This window comes from Dromaius novaehollandiae, chromosome 3 (assembly GCF_036370855.1).
Source record: "Dromaius novaehollandiae isolate bDroNov1 chromosome 3, bDroNov1.hap1, whole genome shotgun sequence".
In the NCBI taxonomy this organism is placed as follows: Eukaryota; Metazoa; Chordata; class Aves; order Casuariiformes; family Dromaiidae; genus Dromaius; species Dromaius novaehollandiae.
In genome coordinates, this window is record NC_088100.1 from 93,684,072 (window position 1) to 93,702,615 (window position 18,544).

Sequence of the window (18,544 nt, forward strand, 5' to 3'; positions counted from 1 at the left end):
CCCATGTGTGAGATAATACCACTGAGCATTAGCTACAAAACCACCTACTTCATGGGTTTTCAAACTTTTCCAATTTGTGGACTACTGGCACCTTGCTGGTGGAGATGCAGACCCTGTCATTATGTTATGCTGAACAACATCTAGCATGTTCCACAACACACCTTAAGAAACTGATTCCCCAGTCATTAGTGATTTGGCCAGAGGCAAAGGCCCCATTTGGTTTCAGTGGATTTCCTTCCCACAGAGAAAAGGTTGCAAAGAAGGGGAAATTATGCTCATCTGGATCTCCTCCTGGCAGACATGAAGCCCAAAGGTAGTCAAGAAAAATGTAACTAATGGCACAGATTTCCTGTGAGAGCAATGACTGTGGAGGCATGGCACCAGAGCAGTCAATACTGCTGAACAGCAGTGGCAAAGGGATATTGTTTAACTGGACCAAGAAACACATTCCATCACCCACATTCCTGTCATTGCATTATTAAGGAGTAATTTAATTGGAGCAACACATTCTGGAAGGCTAAGGCAGTCAGTACAAAATATCCTTGAAATTTCTAAATATAATAGACTGTAGTTTCCAAGCTTAGAAAATCTTGCATCCAACATGAGAGGGATTCTTTGTTACATGTCTTCTTAAGAGAGAAAAAGAAGCATATCAGTAGAAATCAGTGATTGCTTAGGAACAAGAGACTAAAGGTTGATCACATTTGCCCTATGTGAACATACATAACCTGCTATATAAATATATGTGTGTGTATACATGTGTGTATATATATATGTACACACACACACACACACACACATATAGGATGCTACAGAAATTTGCTACAAATACAGTTTTATATTTAGGATACGAATCCCAGCACAACGACAGGTATCTATGCTCATCTGATTTAAAATGTAGCCTCCTTCAAAGTTAGCCTGGAAACTAAATGTGAATTTACTGCATGGGCAAAAACTAACCACATACTTAACCAGGAGTTAAAAGTCTGTTTTCAGTAAATGCCAGGGACAGAGAGAGTGAAACCGTTTCTGCCTTGGCACATTATGGAAAATGAATGGAGAACACTGTTGATATGACTTACTGTTTTATATCTGCTTAGAAGAGATACGGATGTTTCTGCTATATCTGGAGAATAAACCTAGGTACCATCTCTACCTAAGTTGCCATATCCTCTTACAAGCTTCCCTACTTCTTTCAACCATTTTAGCACATCAGAAATGCCCCTGTACCAGAAATGCCTTGCTCTCCAACATGATCTTTCAGTAAAGCATTCCTAAACCTACTAGAAAAACTGTGAATGATTATCATATACTGGAGCAAAGATGTTTTTGCCTTTTGTCCTCAAAAGGGTATTTGTGTGGTTATGCAGTGGGTTATAATTAGCACTCCTTGGTTCTCTCTGTGATGGTGACACAGGTCTGCATGACACAGCCATGGATGTTGGCCTTGCTTCAGTTTCCGCTAGCATAATTAACTACAGGAATTATACTGTCACATAAGCTTTAGTGAGAAACAGGGCACCTGGAAGTTCTGGTGTGCCAGTAAGTCACAGCAAGTTGTGGCACAGGGATTCTGAAAACTGGTTGTTTAGGAGGACTGGGTTTTCATTTCAGAGAGAAAGGGGACTAACTCCAGGAAACGAGGTAAAACACCTCCTACTACTCCCTTTCAACCAGAGAGAGACCCCTTCCTTCATACAGAGGTGGTTGTCAGTCTGCAGAAAGGTGCCCTGGGCAAAAAAAAAACCTCTGCATCTTATAGTTTTCTCTCTCCCACTCTCTGGAAGGTAAACTTCTGTGTTCTTTCCAACCCCTGTTGTCAGCCATGCCCTCAGATTCCTATCTGAGGGGAGAAAGCTGTCATATGCCTCTTTCACAGAGAAAGTGAGTAAGAATTTGTACAAGTTCTGTTCAGATAGAGCAGGGCACAGAACCTCTTTGTGGCTTCTCAACTCAAAAATAACATAGCAGATGATGTGCTTGGCAGTGTTGTCTCTAAGACACAGAAAACATTCTGCCAGGGCCAGAATCCAAGACGCCTGATAAAAAAAGCCTTCTTCTGGCTCATCAATAGCTACAGAATCCACTGATTCCACCAAATCCACCAAAAAGATGTGCTGCTGGGCTTTGTATGGATGGATCCCCAAAGAGGGTAGCAACATGTCTCCCAATGGTTAGTCCTAACAGGTAGCAAGTCAAAGCAAGCAAAGAAAGGGATGCGGCTTCTCACAGTTTGTAGTTATGCTGTGGAACTCCTTGGCACAGATTGTTGCACATGTTAAAAGTTAACATGAATTCAAAAAGTGAAAGGACAAATTAACTGGAGAAAAGGCCACCACAGGCTATTAAATACAAAGACATAAACTTTTCCCCCCTTTTTTTCCTCGCCACTTTTGCTTTGCCCTTTTTGGGTGACCCTCCCATCTTTGAGAGAAAACCAGAGATGTTCCTGGAGGGTGATCTTTCTTCAGGCATCTTTTGGTCCAGCTTAGGTCCCTTCTTCCAGGATCATTATGCCCATGACACTGTGAAAAGCAGAAATGCATGTATGTATGCACATTATTTGCTTATGTCCACTAGTGTGTATGCAATAGCATACAGTACTGCTACAGAATACCTAGCAGGTATGGGCTTGTGCCTCTTTACCTTGCTTTGCCATGGGATCCATCCAGGTGAGCTCTCCTTGGAGTTATGGGATCTATCACTTGAGGGTGGTTTGGAAGCCCTTGAGAGCCAAAGTCTGCCTACAGGACTGGAAGGGGGATGCCTGAGCAGTAGGCAGTGAAATTCAGAGCAGGCTGCTCCTGCTTGCTGCTGTTCCCATGGAAACAGGGGAAAGAAGAGAGGAAATCCATCCCCAGCTTCTTTTGAAGATGAGCTTCTTCAGCAGTACCCCTTGGCTGTTGCACCAATTTCTATAGGACTGATGGCTGGCAATTCCCCTCATATGCATTTCCTTGAGTGAGACCAGAAAGTCTATCCCCATCCAGGGCACAGAGTGGGCAAGCCATACTCAGCCCCAAGGCTGAGCCCCAGGGCCCAGAAAAAATGAAGCAATTTCCAGCAAATTCTGCAGTTTATGCATTTCCCCAGTTTGAGGAAGTACTGGACACCTGCTTTCCCAAGGCCATCAAGGAAGCTAGGCTCTACTTGCCAAAATCGGGACCTAGATGAGTCTGGACCATGCCCGAGAAGAAGACTCTCTGTGTCCTGAGGATGTTATTGTGAGTTTAGATGGGGGGTCTGAAGAGACTTTCCTGCTCACCACTGCAACAAAGTAGGCTTCGGTCTACAGGTGAGCTGCAATCAGCTCCGTGATAACAGGGCTGACGCAGGTCACAAACAGCAGCGAAAGCGCTGCCCAGCATAAGCTCCTCGGGTTTTCCCCGAGGTGAGGTCTGCGGGCCGGCATCAGCATTGCTAGCGGGTCAGAGAGAAACGTCCGCCGTCCTTCCCCTTGCGCTAGCTGGGACTACCACAGATTAGAAACACGTAGCCGCAGTAAAGCAAAATGCTCCTGCTCTCCGAGCTGTCGGGCCCAGGGGACGCAGGGCCGAGGGGGCGCAGGGCCGCTGGCGCCCGCGGGCGGGAGGGCCGGGGAAGGTGTCGCCCCGGGCTGGCGGGCACCTGCCCTCCCTCACGGGTCCTAGGGGCGCGGCCGGGCCGGGGGGCCACTCCCGCACACAGCGGAACGCGGGGCGGGGGGAGGAGAGCGGCGGCGCCGCCAACGCTTCCAACGGCTCTAACGGCCCCAACGGCCGCCGCCGCCGCCGCCTCAAGGTGACCCGCCGCCCCGCTCGGGGCGGGCGCGGCGCCCGCCCGCCCGCGCCTTCCCTCCACGGCCCTCCCACCGCGGCTCGGCTCTGCCCGCCCTCCGCCGCGCCGGGCGCGGGAGCAGCGCTGCGCTGCGGCGGGGCCGGGGGTCGGCGGGCGGCGGAGCGCTGCCGCCGCGCCGTGCCGCGGCTCGGGGCCATGCCGCCGCGCCGCCCGCCCGCCGCGCCGCCCCGCCGCCCGCCGCGCGGCTGGCGAGGCAGCGCCCGGCTCCTGGCGGGATAATGCGGCTGCGGGCCGGCCCTCTTGCCCAGCCCGGAGGCAGCGCCAGCGGGGCGCCCCCGCCGCCGCCATGTCCCCCCCGGCCTCGGCGGCCGCGGCCAGCGAGGGAGGCAGCAGCACGTCGGTGCCTCAGGAGGAGGCGGAGGGGGTCCGAGAGGAGGTGAGGAGCGAGCGGCCGCCCCCCCACCCCCAGCCCCCCTAACCGCCTGCATGGGGCCGGCTTTGCATGGCGCCCCCGCCGACCGCCCCGCCGCTGGCCGGGCCGCGCGCTGCCCGCGCAGGTACGGACCCCTCCTTCGTCGGGAGCCCTGTCCCCCCGAGCCCCGGCGCCCCGGGGGCGGCGGAACGCGGCGAAGGGACCCGGCTTGCCCGACCCGCCGCCGCGAGCGGGGCCTGCGGCCGCTGCCCCCCGTCCCTGGGTGCGAAGCAGAGCCCCGCGGGGCGGCCTGGCCCCTCCCGGGGCGCGCACGGGGCAGCGCGGCCCCCGGCGCCGCAGCACAGCGGGCCCGGCGGGCTCTGGAGCAGGGGCTGGCGAGGACACGGGATGACGGGTCAGGTCCCTCTTGGAGCTGCTTCTGTCCTGCCTGGCTGCAGCTTGGGCCAGCGAGGAGGGCTGAGAAAACCAGTCTGTTTGTCCTCAGTCTGGTTTCTGCCGCCACACTGCCCATGGTCCACCCCTTCTGCTTGTCCCCATTCTCTATCCCTTGGTTTTCATTTTGCGTTCATTGCGATGGCTTTGGAGCTTGTACTTTCCACACCTGGAAGGAGCAGACCTGCTACCATGATGAGGGAAGGCAGGAGACACAAATGGGGACTGAGGTAGTGGATGACTGGGGATTTAGGAGGAAAAGAGAAAATCATTGAAGAAAAGCATTGCCTTGAAAGGGTACTGGCTTACTGCATGGGAAGAGGTTGCCGTGCCTGGTAAAAACGAATATGGGAGACCCCCCCCCCCCCCTTCCTCCCCTGTGGCTTGATGGAGTGCCCAGAGGTAGCACAGGTGCCTGGGGAAAGCTTGGCTGGCAGCAAGGCAGAGGGCTTGGGGACATGCTGAATGCTGGAGTTGATCCTAGTGGCTGCTGCTGTGGGGGTTGGCTGAGGAGGGTAGGCTGGATAGCAGCACAGCCTTGCCCGCAGGTAAACTGCAATTCCCCCTGGCTGATGGCTTTTCTAGAGTCCAGGCAGCAGATGCCACAGGGTAAGGAGCAGCGTGGATTGTGCATAGGAGGCAGCACAGGGGAAGCAAGTCTATGAGCCCCTTTGTTTACCCCCACGAATCATGCTTGCAGGTTGGGGTTCCCAAGGGGAATGAAAGCAACTGCATGGACTAGGAAGAGTCACCTTAGACCATGGGGGCCAACAGTGTACAGTGAGCAGCTAGGCAGTGTAGGAAGGGCAGCGTTACCCTGGCTTGGTCAGTTGTCCTCACCTGTGAATACACAGCTCAACGGGCAGCTTGGTGGGGGTGCTTGGAAGCTGGCGCATCACTCGTCCTCTGCTGTTTGAGGATCTGCAGTTAGCAAGTGCTGCATAATCCCAATATCTTCTGTCCCCGTGGCTTAGGAACAACATACATGCACATACTTAGTTATTCTATATATACAGACTTATATTTAGATAAAAATTATTGTGGGAGAGGAATACTGAAGTTCAAGGACTGGGAAGCTACACAGTTATTTATATTCCTCCCTGCTGACGTTCCTCATTTCCTACTACCATTCAATAACCCCTGGTGTCCTGAGTCCAGGGTCTCCAAGCAGAATCTGACCATTGTGGCTAAACTGTGAGGTGGTTTCCTAGTGTAACCACATGCTTATGCCTTGCTGGAGCAGTCTCTTGCCTTCTGTGCCCTGAACAGGCTCTGACAATTCTGGGTTCCCAGAGGGGCTGCCAAGTGTGGTGTTGTTTCAGACAGGTCTGTGTTCCTTAACTATCTGTTTTTGTGAATCAGTACTATATTCAAGATAGCGCAGTGGCTTTTGAGAGGTGCCAGAATGAGAGCCTGTTTGGATGAAACAAGTGGAGCAGGGGCATTGTCAGGGTCAGTTTCCCTTGCCTACAACATCCCCTGCCTCACAGGGATTACAAGAAGATCGTCTGGTCTTTGATCGTTCTGCTGTGGTTGCCAACTAGGGTGTCAGTTTAGTCTTACCCTGTGGGAGCAGACAGAAGGGCTTGAGTCTATGACCTGTGCTGCTTAATCTAAGGGCATGCTTCCCTCAGCCAGCAGCTATCACAGACTCTTACATGAAGCAGCCACTAGAGGAGGAGGAAGCTTCACCCTCTCCTTACAGTGTCTATGTTTGCTGGTGTCTTATCTGATGCAATGAGAAGTGACCTTAGCGGCATAATATGGGGAGCTTGGATTCATGGATTGATCTAGATTTATCCTCTTGTCCCCCGAAATATCAGGGGGAGATGTTCCTGCTCCCTTACGGTTCTTGTGTAAGGCTTAACTTCCTCCAGCAATGGGGTGTTCCCACTCCTGTCAGGACCCACTGCTGCTGTTAATATTGCTGAGTGTCCAGGCAGCATGTCTGAAGCCCACCTACAAGGGCCCTTGGGCCAGAACTAGCAGGGAGCTGGAAGAGGTATCTGGGAACCGGCAAATGGGAAATGAGTTCTGTCCTCTTTGAAGGTGCCTCATTTTGGCCTGTCTTAGATCAGCATACTTAAGAGCCCTGTAAGGCTTCAGGTGCTGCCCAGCTAGTCCCAGCAAGGTAAGAAGTGAGCCAGAGCAGGCTGCAGAGGGGCTACTGTGCAGTTTGAGCCCATGTTTCCCACTGGCATCACATGTGTACACCTACACTTACCAGTGCTGAGCTGGATCTCACTCAGCAATGCATTTCCACCTGGAAGGATGTGAGAAGTCATGAAACAAGCTCTTTAGCCTGGGAGCAAGCTAAAAAATTCCCTTGTCCCTGCTGCTCAGGTGGGATCCCATGGGATGAACAGTCTTCTTCTATGTTGCTTGTAAAATGGAGACCCTGATACTATTGCAGGAGCTGCCTGCTGGCAGGATTCCCTGGCTCCTAGATGCCTAGCCTTTCCCTTTCCTCTGCAGTTGGCAACCCTGCCAGCCTGGAGCTAAGCCAGCTGTTTCTTCTAGGCAGATAGTCCCCGAGTCTGGACTGTAGGCATGTGGGGCATGATTTGGGGGTTTGCTGGTACCATCCTGACCAGGGGTTGCCAGTATCTGCCCCGTGCCTTGGAAGATGGTGACAGTTCCTGGAAGTGATTAGATCCTCCCCACCTGCCTTGTCCTGGGGATCTGATGTCAAAGGGGGCAAAGCGTATTAATTTGTTGCATGATGTAAGCAAATCTGCAGGGCAGAGCCATGGTAACTGATGCTCAGCAATCCCACTGGAGTCTTCTGCAAACTGCTGCCACAGTCTTGCGCTTAGGAGCTACCTGGGCCTTCAGGCTGCTGCCCTGGGGCTTTTGATTCATATTTTTTAGCCCTGTAGGGGCTATCTCTAGGACATGTAACCCTGTGAACCCTGAGCCATCTTGTAAATTGAGGACTTACGATTCTGGAGGTGAATCAAAGACTTCAGGCTGGTCCCTGCAGGGAGAGGCAGATGAGAGGCACAGGAAGGGAGGGGACCAGGAACACTTGTTAAACGGAGGGACTATAGAAGTGGCCAGGGATGTTTCAAAGAAGAGGTCTGTAGGGCTTGAAGGACTTCTGGAGCTGAGTGTTCAAAGTTGCAGGATCATAGAGGTAGGGGTGCCCAGGCAGTGATGCCCCCATTCTACTGCCTCTGCCCCGTACATTGTGGGCATCTCTATTCGCTTCACGGCTGCTCATAAGTCACCCCCTCCACCCCTTCCTGTTCACCCCCGAGCAGTCAGCGGCAGGAGTGGGACTCCATCTCCCTTCACCTGGAGGTAATGCCAGGCACACACACTCTCGTGCAAGGCCCAAGAGGCAGGCTGTTTTAATAATGTACCCCTGGCCTTTTCCAAGTATACTGCATACACATGCATGGTGAAAGTCAGCTCCCAGGTGCTCGGTGATGGTGATCTACTGTGTTTTACGTGATGGAGGGGACTGAAGCACAGAGAGGATAAGGTAGTTGACAGGGTTCACACAAAGGCATTGGCCAAGCCAGGGCTTACCCAATTCTGCCCTCCAACACTGCAAAGATGTTTAGGTACACCTGCAAAAGGGGATTTGCTTACCACCCTCCAGTGTTCAAGCAAGAGTGATGGCGGAGACTCCTGGTGATCTCAGCTAGAGGGAAGCCTTGTTTACAGTGAAGTAGGGCAAACCTTTCACCTCGTTCCATCAGACTGCAGTGGGCAGATCACGATGGCATTTATAGCATGGATTTCACTCCTCCTAGTGACACTGTTCTGGGACAGAAAGGATTTTGCTGTCCCCAGCGTTCTCATCTGCATGCTTGCTTGTTTGCTATCCTGGATTTCTCCAGGGCTGGTTAAGAGCTTGGGGAGGCAACCTTATTGAGCTACTCCTGGGGGGAAGCTGTGGAGCTGGTTGTTTGCTCCTGGGCTCCTTTACAACCAGGGAGAGAAGCAGGGATGCTGCAGTTCCTACTGAGATTAGACTCTGCAGCTGGCTCCTCCCCCATCTCTGCTGAGGTTGTATCCCCTGTTATTGGCACCTTGTCAGCTTTGGGCTGGTTTCAGAGACCCCACTAGTGCAGGTGATGTGTATATGTTTTACCTCAAAAGCCTACAACAAAACTGGACTGTAAACAGTTTACAGCAGGGGTTAGTGTGACCCTGTAAAAGCGCTGCAGTATCTAAATGCTGCGTAGTCTTAGGAGGAGACTAATGCATGGACTAGAGCCCTGCTAACACAGTTCCTGGAATCAAGCCTCAGCTGCATCATTCTCCCTGCTGCCATGCCCTGGGTAGGTAACTGCAATGGGATCTCAGAGATAGCCAGGATCTCTGCAGGGCTACAGCAAGCATCGCCTGTCCCCTGAGCTGGACAACACAGCCAGTGCAGGATGCGAGGGGTCAGGGTGTGACTGGGACACAGAATTGGCTCTTCCAAGACTGACCTGGCTGAAGGTCTGTCTCCCTGCTGGCCGGGTGCCCCTTCCTCAGTTTATCAAATGAGCAGGCTGAATGCTTTGCCTTGTTCCTTATGCTCCATTTGCAGAACCCCACTGAACAAAGCACTGTTTCTGTCCAAACCCTGTCACCGCACACATATGCCAGGGTTAGTGTGTGCCTCATATCTCCCTGAGGCCCCTGCTCAGACCCCATGCTTCCTCCTCCAGCTGAGCTGTTTCTTTAGAACCTCACGCCAGGGATGCCTGCTGCTGCTGCTGGGAAAGATCGGCAACGCAGAAGGCAGCTATGGGAGAGGAAGCCTTCAGCAGCCTCTGTAGGGCACAGCAGTACAATGCGGGAGAGCCTTGCTGCATTGGGGCTGAGCAAAGCGCAGGGGGATGTGGGGAGACTCTTGTTACTGCAGTACAGACCTGAGCTGGGAGGGCTCGGTGCAGCTCAGGCAGCTCTTTCCACTAGTTGATCTCCCCCTTCCTCTCCCTGCTCCCTTTTCTCTTCCCTTTGGCTGCCTCCTTCTCCTCATGACCTGCAGGTATGATGCTGCTGCAGCTGTGGGTTGTGCAGGGAAGACCTTGGGGTGTGCATTGAAGCAATGAAGCGCACAGGGCAGAGCCATCCTGCACCTCTCCCTGTTGCCTGGAGACCAGCACCACCCCAGATGCCTTTTCTGGGCTCTGTCTCTGTCGCCAGCTCTTGCTGTCAGCTGGTTACCACAGAAGAGGGACGGCTCAGCACTCTCATTGCTTGGGACCCCCAGAGATATGTGCCATATTTCCCCTTGCTGCCAGACCGCTCGGCAGCAGTCCCTTTTGATGTGCTGTCTGCACGTGGCTGTGCGCTCCACTCATCAAAGGCTGGCTGCTGGGGATGGGAGAAGAGGGAAGCTCACTGCCTCTGAGAGAAAAATCTCTGTGGGAGATTTGGGCCAGATCCAGCCCTGCTAATCAGAGTGGCAGAAGTCCTACTGGCATGGGGAGGACCAGGCTTTGGCAAGGTGCAGGGAGGAAGGATTAACATGTAGGACTCTAGGGGAGCAAGCCAGGGTATAGAGGCTCTTCAGAGATAGGAGGGGGGTATACTTGGAGGAAAGGAGGCCTAGATCTGTTCCTAGACCTGCCAATGGCTTTGTGACCTGTGGTTCCTGCTTTAATTTTCCTTTTCCTGCAACAAGTGAAAATCACCCTCCTCTCTGGCATCATGAATCCATTAAGCACTCTGGGATCCTTGGGTGAAAGATTTCAGAGGTCTAGTGATCTGGGAAGCAGTGGGGCTGTGCCTGTGCTGTGCAGCTCGTAGAGTCCAGATAAAATGGGCAAGCAGGCTTTATGTGAGAAGCTTAAATTCAAACAACTGCTTCTAGATTCTCTCTCCCAGGGACCCAAAGAAATAATAGCAGCATCTGCAGGAGCTGTGCTGCTACACAGTCCTGGCGTGCCAGCCTGAGATCTAGCATTTCTTGCAATTCTGCATTCTGCAATCTGTGTGGATCTGCCTCTTGTCATATCTTTGCCTTCTGTTTGCACAGCATCTAACACATCAAGGAGCCTGGTTCCTGCCTAGGGGTCCTAGGAACTACAGAGAAAAGAGTAGCAAGGGAGTAGGATAACTTAGAAGAAATTTGGTACTGGGAAGCATTGTTCAGTTACTCCTGAAATGCAGCCACTTCTGGGGATTTCCTGGTCTGCTTTAGTTGTGCTGGCTTGACAGGGCACTCCAGCCCTTCACCTGCACCTAAACAGAGAAGGAAGGGCTGGAGCACCCTGGGAGAGTAACTGAAGAGAGTAGTAGGAGGTAACAGTGAGGGGAAAAAGGATACTTTTTGGCTAGGCATGATGGAGTGATCCCTGACATCTAGGAGTGTGAGGGGCTATTTTCCCTTCCTGGAGATTAGTCAGAGCTGTCTTTGCCAGGGGCTCATCCGGTTGACAGCTGTTAGTATGCACAGGAAACTATGTGGAGCTTATGACTTCCTGACCCTAGGGAAACAGGCATAAAGAATTACAACACCTGTTGAGAGCCAGGGTTTGTCTGGCCTGGGGTCCTGTCTCAGGCCAGAATCAGGGGCTACTAAGAAAGGTAGATATAAGAGCTCACATGACCCAGCAGTTTTAATCCATCAGCTCCAGGAAGCTCATTACTCACAGCAGCGTGTCAGTCTCCCCCTGCCCTGGATCTGCACTGAGCCAGCTGGCTCTCCAGCCAAGTATGCTCAGGTACAGAGGAGAGATGGGGCCATGAGCATCATTACAGCTGTTTTAAGTCCCTGCAAATGGAGAGGTGGACTTAGGCAAAGGCAGCATCGCCTCTGATGTCTTGAGGCATTGATTTGCAGAGCATAACTTGGTTCAGGACATAAGTAAGACACCCTGGAGAGAAAGGGATGCCTGAACCCGTGCTGCATGCTGTTGGAGAAGGAAAGCAAAGCTGGAATGAGCAAATAAGCAAAGCTTAGTTAATTTTGCGGCACCTGCACAAGGCTGGGGTTCTTGCTTCTTCTCTCAGGACATACCTTTGGAGATCTCTGTGTTGGATGAGACGTGTTGGGTAAAGTTTGTGTTGTCATTTGTATAAGAAAGAAAAGAACCTCTTTGTATGCTTCTCCCTTTGAGCTTGATAATGTTTGGTCTCACTGACCAAACAGGCATGTGCTGGATCGATATTTGAGACTCCAGGCTGTTGCAGAATATAAGAGGGATTTCCTTAAGCAGGATTTTTTCACAGGTCTTTATCAAACCCTGCATGGTTTATATAACGAACACACTGGTGCAGTATCTTTGGGCAGTCCTATTGCAGATGTTCTGCTCCTTCCTCATCATTAAAGACTTCAGAGCAGTTTTGCCAGAAGTCCAGTCTTTCACACATGAATCCCAGTGAAAGCAATTACATTTGCCACCAGCCATGCCTTGCCTCCTGCCCCTCCCTGTTTTTTGCAGATCAAAAGGGTGTTCTTCACTTCCAGTCTGAACACCTTTTAGGATATTATTCAATATTTGTTTTCTCTCATACCAGAGGTGGCTGCATTTTGGTTATGGAAAAGTGTTTTCCTGTTTCTGTGGTTTATAAAGCACTGTAGAAGCACTTCAGAGTCCTTTGGGCTGCTGACTGTTGTTGTGAGCATCATCATTGTGAAACAGAGGCCTTTCCAGCTGAAGGAGATCTCTCCATTTTCATATGCACCTCAGACCCCTTTTGCTGTCCTGGTAGGACAAGCTTGCTTGTTCCTATTGGTAGCAATCATGGAGGAGTTGAGCACACCAAAGGGAATGTGATGCCTTTGGCAGAGTGGGGAGGAGACAGCTACCCACTCTGTGGGATTGTCATCCCAGGAGAGACCTTGGCCTCCAGCCTGCTGGCTGAGGTTAGGAGTCCAGCAGGTTCTGCTGTCTTTTTCTCCATTTGGGGAGCTACGGGTGCTACCCATGGTATCCTGTCGCCTGCTTGCCTTCCCCTTTCCACTGCGGGCTACTGACTTCTCCTCTTGCTTTCTCTCCCCTTCTCCCTGGTTCTTTGGAGCAGCAGCGGCCGGTGAAGCAATCCCTCAGCAAGTCCCTGTGCCGAGAGTCCCACTGGAAATGCCTGCTGCTGTCGCTCCTCATGTATGGCTGCATGGGAGCCATGACCTGGTGCCACGTCACGAAGGTGACCCGTCTGACCTTTGACAGTGCTTACAAGGGCAAGTCCATGATGTACCACGACAGCCCATGCTCCAACGGCTATGTCTACATCCCCTTGGCCTTCCTGGTGATGCTCTATGTGGTGTACCTGGTGGAGTGCTGGCACTGCTACACCCGCAACGAGCTGCAGTACAAGGTGGATGTGGAGAGTGTGCACGAGCGTGTCCAGCGGATGCAGCAGGCAACCCCGTGCATCTGGTGGAAAGCCATCAGCTACCACTATGTCCGGAGGACCCGACAGGTTACCCGCTATCGCAATGGGGACGCCTACACCACAACCCAAGTGTACCATGAGCGGGTCAACACCCACGTGGCAGAGGCCGAGTTTGACTATTCCAATTGTGGAGTTAAGGACATCTCCAAGGACCTCATTGACTTAGAGAGCTACCCAGCCACGCGGCTCCGCTTCACCAAGTGTTTCAGCTTTGCCAATGTGGAATCAGAGAACTCCTACCTGACCCAGCGGGCCCGCTTCTTCACAGAGAATGAGGGCCTGGATGACTATATGGAGGCCAGGGAGGGGATGCACCTCAAAAACGTGGACTTCAAGGAATATATGGTGGCCTTTTCTGACCCAGACAACCTGCCTTGGTATGTATCCCACTATGTCTTTTGGGTGGCCGCCCTACTGACCCTATCCTGGCCCCTGCGGGTGCTAAATGAGTATCGCACCTCCTATGTCCACTACCATGTGGAGAAGCTCTTTGGGTTTGACTACGTGGCGGTGACCCCGGCAGAGGAGCGCTCCTTCTGCCGGAGGATGCCCCGTGTCAACACAGTGGACAGCACCGAGCTGGAGTGGCACATCCGGTCCAACCAGCAGCTGGTCCCCAGCTACTCAGAAGCGGTCCTGATGGACTTGGTGGGGCTCTCTGGCTGCACTAGCTACTCTGCTTGCCGGTATGGGGGCTATCGTCAGAACTGCGAGCGGTGCCACAGGACTATAAGCAGCTCTTCCATCTTCTCCCGCAGCGCCCTGAGCATCTGCAATGGCAGCCCCAGGATCCCCTTCAGCAGTAGCCGCTTCTCGCTGGGCCGTCTGTATGGCTCGCGACGCAGCTGCCTCTGGCAGAGCCGGAGCGGGAGCCTGAACGAGCAGAGCTGCCCAACAGAGCAGACCCGCCTCTCCAGCCAGGTCACTGTGGAGGAGGAAGACCCCCCTCCTTACCAGGATGCCCTCTACTTCCCCATCCTCATTGTGCACCGCAATGAAGGCTGCCTGAACCATGACCACCGTCACCTCCACCGCAATGGATCCTGTGTGGAGACCTCACTGTGAGAACAGAGGGCAGTGAGATCTTATTGAGGATTGCCTGGCCTGGGCCAGCTGGGATTTGGGGAGAAGAGTGTGGGGAAGGGAAATGGCCTAAGAGGACGAGGCAGGGTGGAGTGGACACAGCCTCTCGCTCTGGCAGTCAGCAAAAGTTTCCCCCACAGTGGCTCTGACCTCATGGAGGGATGAGTGACGATGCTCCCTGTGGCATGGCACAGAACTCCAGATCGTCCACCACATGCAAAAAAAAAAACCCTCCCAAAACCATAATTCATGGCATGAAATCCAAGGCGGGGAGTGAAAAGACAGACCTGATGCAGGGAAGGGAGTGCTTTGACTCCCAGCTCTGTCTCCATACTAGCTTGTGCTCCAAGGGAACGGCAGCCACCAGAAAGCACCCTCCTGTACCTGCGACCACCTCTGTTACCACGCTGGAGCGAGACCCCTCGCAGGGTGGAGGGGAATGGGCCCAGCAGCACATTCCCTTTGGGAGCAGTGTTTAACTGCCTAAAAGTGTGGGTCATCCAGGCACGTGGAGCTGACTGGCAGGTTAGAGAAAAGGCTGAAAGCCACGAATACAGCTCTTCCCCTCCCCACCCAGCGTTCCCTACCCTCCCCATTTTTTTTTTTTTAGACCATGCTCCGACTGTTACACTGTTCTTACTGCTGGGACTGACACCACCTCCAGAGGATCCCGGGCTTGGCTCCTTAGGAAGCTTCAGCACACCAGCTCTGAGAATCAGCATACCCTAGGTAAAGGACTTTCTGTTTGGGATTACAGCAGACAGGATGCAATGGGGAAGGGATGAATGTGGTAAACCCAGATAGAGTGGAGGAGACCTGTGGCATCACCGATGTGCTTGCTGGAGGAGGGCTCAGCTGGAAAGAGAAAACAGGAGGCCCCTGGTGAGCTGGGGAAAGAAGGAAAGGATGACCCTGGACAGGCATCATGGTAAAAGATAGTGTGTGAATTGGCTGAGGTCCCTTCCTACCCTGAAGTTGAGCCCTAATTGGTTCAGACAAGCATCAAGGAAGGCCCTGGTAGGTTCAGCTGTAGTTCAGCTATTGAAAATAGACCAGCAAGTTGGTGCATGTTTGTAAATTAAATTTTGCATGAAATCAGGTTGGTTCCTGGCTGCAGACTTTGATCTGCGAAGTTTTGGCAGCCTGGTTTTGGCAGGGAGCTCTGAGGGGCGGGGAGGAAGATAGGCAAAGACACTTTAAAGCATGTGGTGCACGATGCGCAGGCTGGTGAAGTGAGAATCAAAACGATCCCCACTTTGCAGGGCCCTGCCGTGTGCGCAAACCTGCAGCCGGGAGACAGTGAGGCATCTGCCATGAAGGATGCTCTGCAGAACGAGGTTAGGGATACATTAAAGGAGAACCTGCTTAAGAGCAAACAGGTCGCACTGCAGAGATTTTTCCAGACAGGTGTCAGGTCATGAGGAGTGACGCAAATTCTCCTCATGATAGCCCATTAGCCCCTGGGTTTGTCTGCCTTGCTCTTGTCAGGGCAAGTTGGCCTGCTCTGAGCTCTGTGCTACCCCATTCAACCAGCTGGAAAGAATCTGGGTTACACTGGGTAAGGAACATTCATGCTACTGAATTTACATCCGTGTCTGCAGCACACAGGCACCCTGCTTTTCCTTTTCCATCAACACATCCCCAGATCTCTTGTGTCCCTGTTCTCAGAAAAGCTGTCTCCTTTTCAGTCAGCTCTTTGGGGGTGTGGATGCCAACTCAGCCAGTGATTTTTCTAGACAGCACTGTTCCTCAGCCTAACCACACTTCCCTCATCCACAGGGCCAAAACGCTGCTGAGAGCAGTATTTCTTGGGTCGAAAGAGCAAGTTCATTAGCACCTCGTCATTCAAGCTTGGTGTCTCTCTCCAAATACATCTCAGAAGGGCAAGATGTAACACTAAACAGTGAGATACTGTATTTAGTCTTCCTCCTGCCAACTTTTTTAATAAAGGGTCTGTTTCTCTGGTCCTGCTGCTGTAATGTGTTACTTACCAGGTCTTATGGAGGGTGCAAATGTCATGTTCCATCACATCGGCCCTTTTTTGAAAGTCTCTCTAGTGGGTTGGTTTTAGAATTAGACCCATTGCAGAGTCCTACTCTAACAAGCATTGCGTCTCTATTTTGGAGAATAAACAAAGCCCTGCCTTGCTGGCAAGTTTTGAGAGATCAGTACCTGCAGGAATTGTAAGGCTCTGTTTGGCTTTGCCCCCAGAGAGGTTCGTTCTGCTCTTCGTGCCCTGGCATGTTCTGGTCAGTGTTTCTTGCCTGTTCAGGTCAGTTTGTCCTCCTGGATCTCAAGTGCTGAACTCCAAACAGTGGTGATTTGAACTGAAAGTCCCTTCAAATCTCGGTCTGTTTTGTTATGATTCTGTCCTTACTCTCACTGCCAGACCTATATGTTGGCTTAAATGAGAGGGCTCTTTTGAGAACAGGGAAGCAAAAGATGCCCAATGTGGGCACATCATTCTCTCCTTTTTGTTCTCATTGCTATTGGCACAAATTCAGACTGGGTAAAAGTGGATACAGCTTTGTTGGCTGCACTAGAATTTTCCTGCTTAGTGATTACATTTGGCTTGCTGTGCCCTTATTCTCATTTCTCCAAGGGCCTAACGTAAGCTAAGGCCAATGCTGAGACTCCTCGTGAGCTCTCAGGAGATGATAGTGTATGCTTATATGTCATGGTGAATGAGGAGACATTCAGTCAGTGGAATTGCAGTGGGTCATTAGCAGGGAACGTGGTCCGCTTGTCCTTCTCATCATCTGCTGTTTGAAATCTCTCACTCATTGCTTAAATTAGGCTACAGTGCCTCATCTTCCTATCCCTAGCCTCCAGAGTGCATTGGACAGATGGCTTTATCAAAGTTTTGGCAGGTCTTTTAGCACCCTAGGGCAAAAAAAGTCCTCAGAATAGGGACAGATTAATAGGGTTTATGCACCCCCATCCTTTAGCACCTGCAGCAGAATTCTGCTCTTAGACACCTTGGCCGTTGTTTTTTTCTGGGCCTCTTCATGAGGTTGCCTCAATTCAGTTCCTCTGGCCCCATTTTCACTCACAAAATCTTACTCTGGAGGTGGTCTATCCAGGTGGAAGGAAGTGTCTTTGAGGCATAACTGCACCCAGGCCAGTGGGATTCATGCAGAGTCTTCCTGCTACTGAACACCTTCCCCAAGCACATAGTGCCAGCTGCAGCCAGGTCCCAGACGTAGTCCTAGTGCCACAGGCTGTGGCATTGCCAGACCCGCAGCACCTTGAAGAGAAGTGGGATCTCTTGCTCTAGTGCTCCCTGCTACATTCCAGGATTTCCTGGATATATGTTCCTCATATTCTCGGCCCTCCTACCCCACTGCACCTGGTGGAGCTGGCGCCCAGGTCCCCAAATACCAGCCAGCCTAGGTGACAAGAAACCATGACCCCAGGTCTATTTGACAGTGTATGCATTGTGGGGGTAGCCTCCCTTTATTCAGCTGTCAGAGCAGCCTATCTGTATGGCCGCAGATGCTTGCATGTTGTTCTTCTGAGGTTAGCCCTGCCATAAAGCCAAAGGGAGATTCTCACCATGTTCTCAAAAAGCTGCCCCTCAGGGCTGAGAGAAGAAGGGCTGAGAGCAAGCGAGACAGCAGTGGTGGCTTTGATGCGGGCTAACGGGACAGTGCTCAGGGCTGTCTGGCATCCACCACAGCCCCTTCTTGGCTCCAGGCCTACCGTGCTCTGATTTTTCTAGGCAGATGAGAGGAATAGTGCAGCCACCATGCACAGGCAGGAGCAAACTGCCCCAGGCTCTCTAGGAAAGATGACAAGTGCCTCTGACCCTGGAGGAATCTATTTTGTTCCAGACACTGTGGGAGGGGTATGAGCAGGGCTATATCCTCCTGCCCTGATGTCTGTCCCCCCCCCCCCCCCCCCCCCCCGAGTTTGGAAGGAATCAGGCAGGTGCTTTGCAAGCAGTGTGTACTGGGGGTAGCAAAAGGCTTTCTAGCCTACTTTGCTCTCCCTAGGCTGGAGACCATCCTGCTCTGTCTTAGGCTCAGGAGGGAAGAAGGCACACTTGGGCATGGAGGGGAGCAGAGCTGGGCAGGAGAGACAGGGGCTGCCTGAGGGCCTGGCAGAGAAGTGCTTGAGCTGAAAATGACAGACTGAAGCTGGGATTGTGCTTTCTCTCCTTCCTCCTGCTTCCAACAGTAGGGCAGCTGGTCCAGCCAGACAAGGAAATTTATGACTGACACCTGGGCTCTCCCTTCCCAGTCCCAGCATGGGAAGCAGCTGGCAGAATGGGTGTGCATGTATAGGCTTCCTAGTAAGTGTTGGCAGGGGACCCTAGCACACTGGACAAAGGGAAACTAATTCTCCCTTGGCTCAGGTTATCAGTACAGCTGCCTAAAGATGTCCTATCCCATTGTGGGGTGCAGCGTCACCATGGTGAAGTGGTCCCATCTCCTCCGGCACAATGCCTCCTCCCCCCGCACAGCCCGAGGC

At 52.4% G+C, this 18,544-nt stretch overlaps 1 protein-coding gene across 5 annotated transcripts in view; it reads left to right on the forward strand.

Moving 5' to 3' along the window:
• Positions 1-4,015: 4,015 nt before the first annotated feature.
• TMEM151B (transmembrane protein 151B) overlaps positions 4,016-18,544 on the forward strand; it is a 31,399-nt gene continuing 16,870 nt past the window's right edge. For 2 of the 5 annotated variants that reach the window (XM_064509524.1, XM_064509522.1), the window contains exons 1-3: positions 4,017-4,213; positions 12,617-14,049; positions 14,682-14,800. In XM_064509524.1, coding sequence (XP_064365594.1) covers positions 4,124-4,213; positions 12,617-14,049; positions 14,682-14,800 — 1,642 coding nt within the window. In that variant the 5' untranslated portion in view covers positions 4,017-4,123. Of the gene's footprint in view, positions 4,214-12,616; positions 14,597-14,681; positions 14,801-15,850; positions 16,038-18,544 lie in introns of those variants that run through there. The other 3 variants (XR_010388519.1, XM_064509523.1, XR_010388517.1) reach the window with 3 other exon arrangements.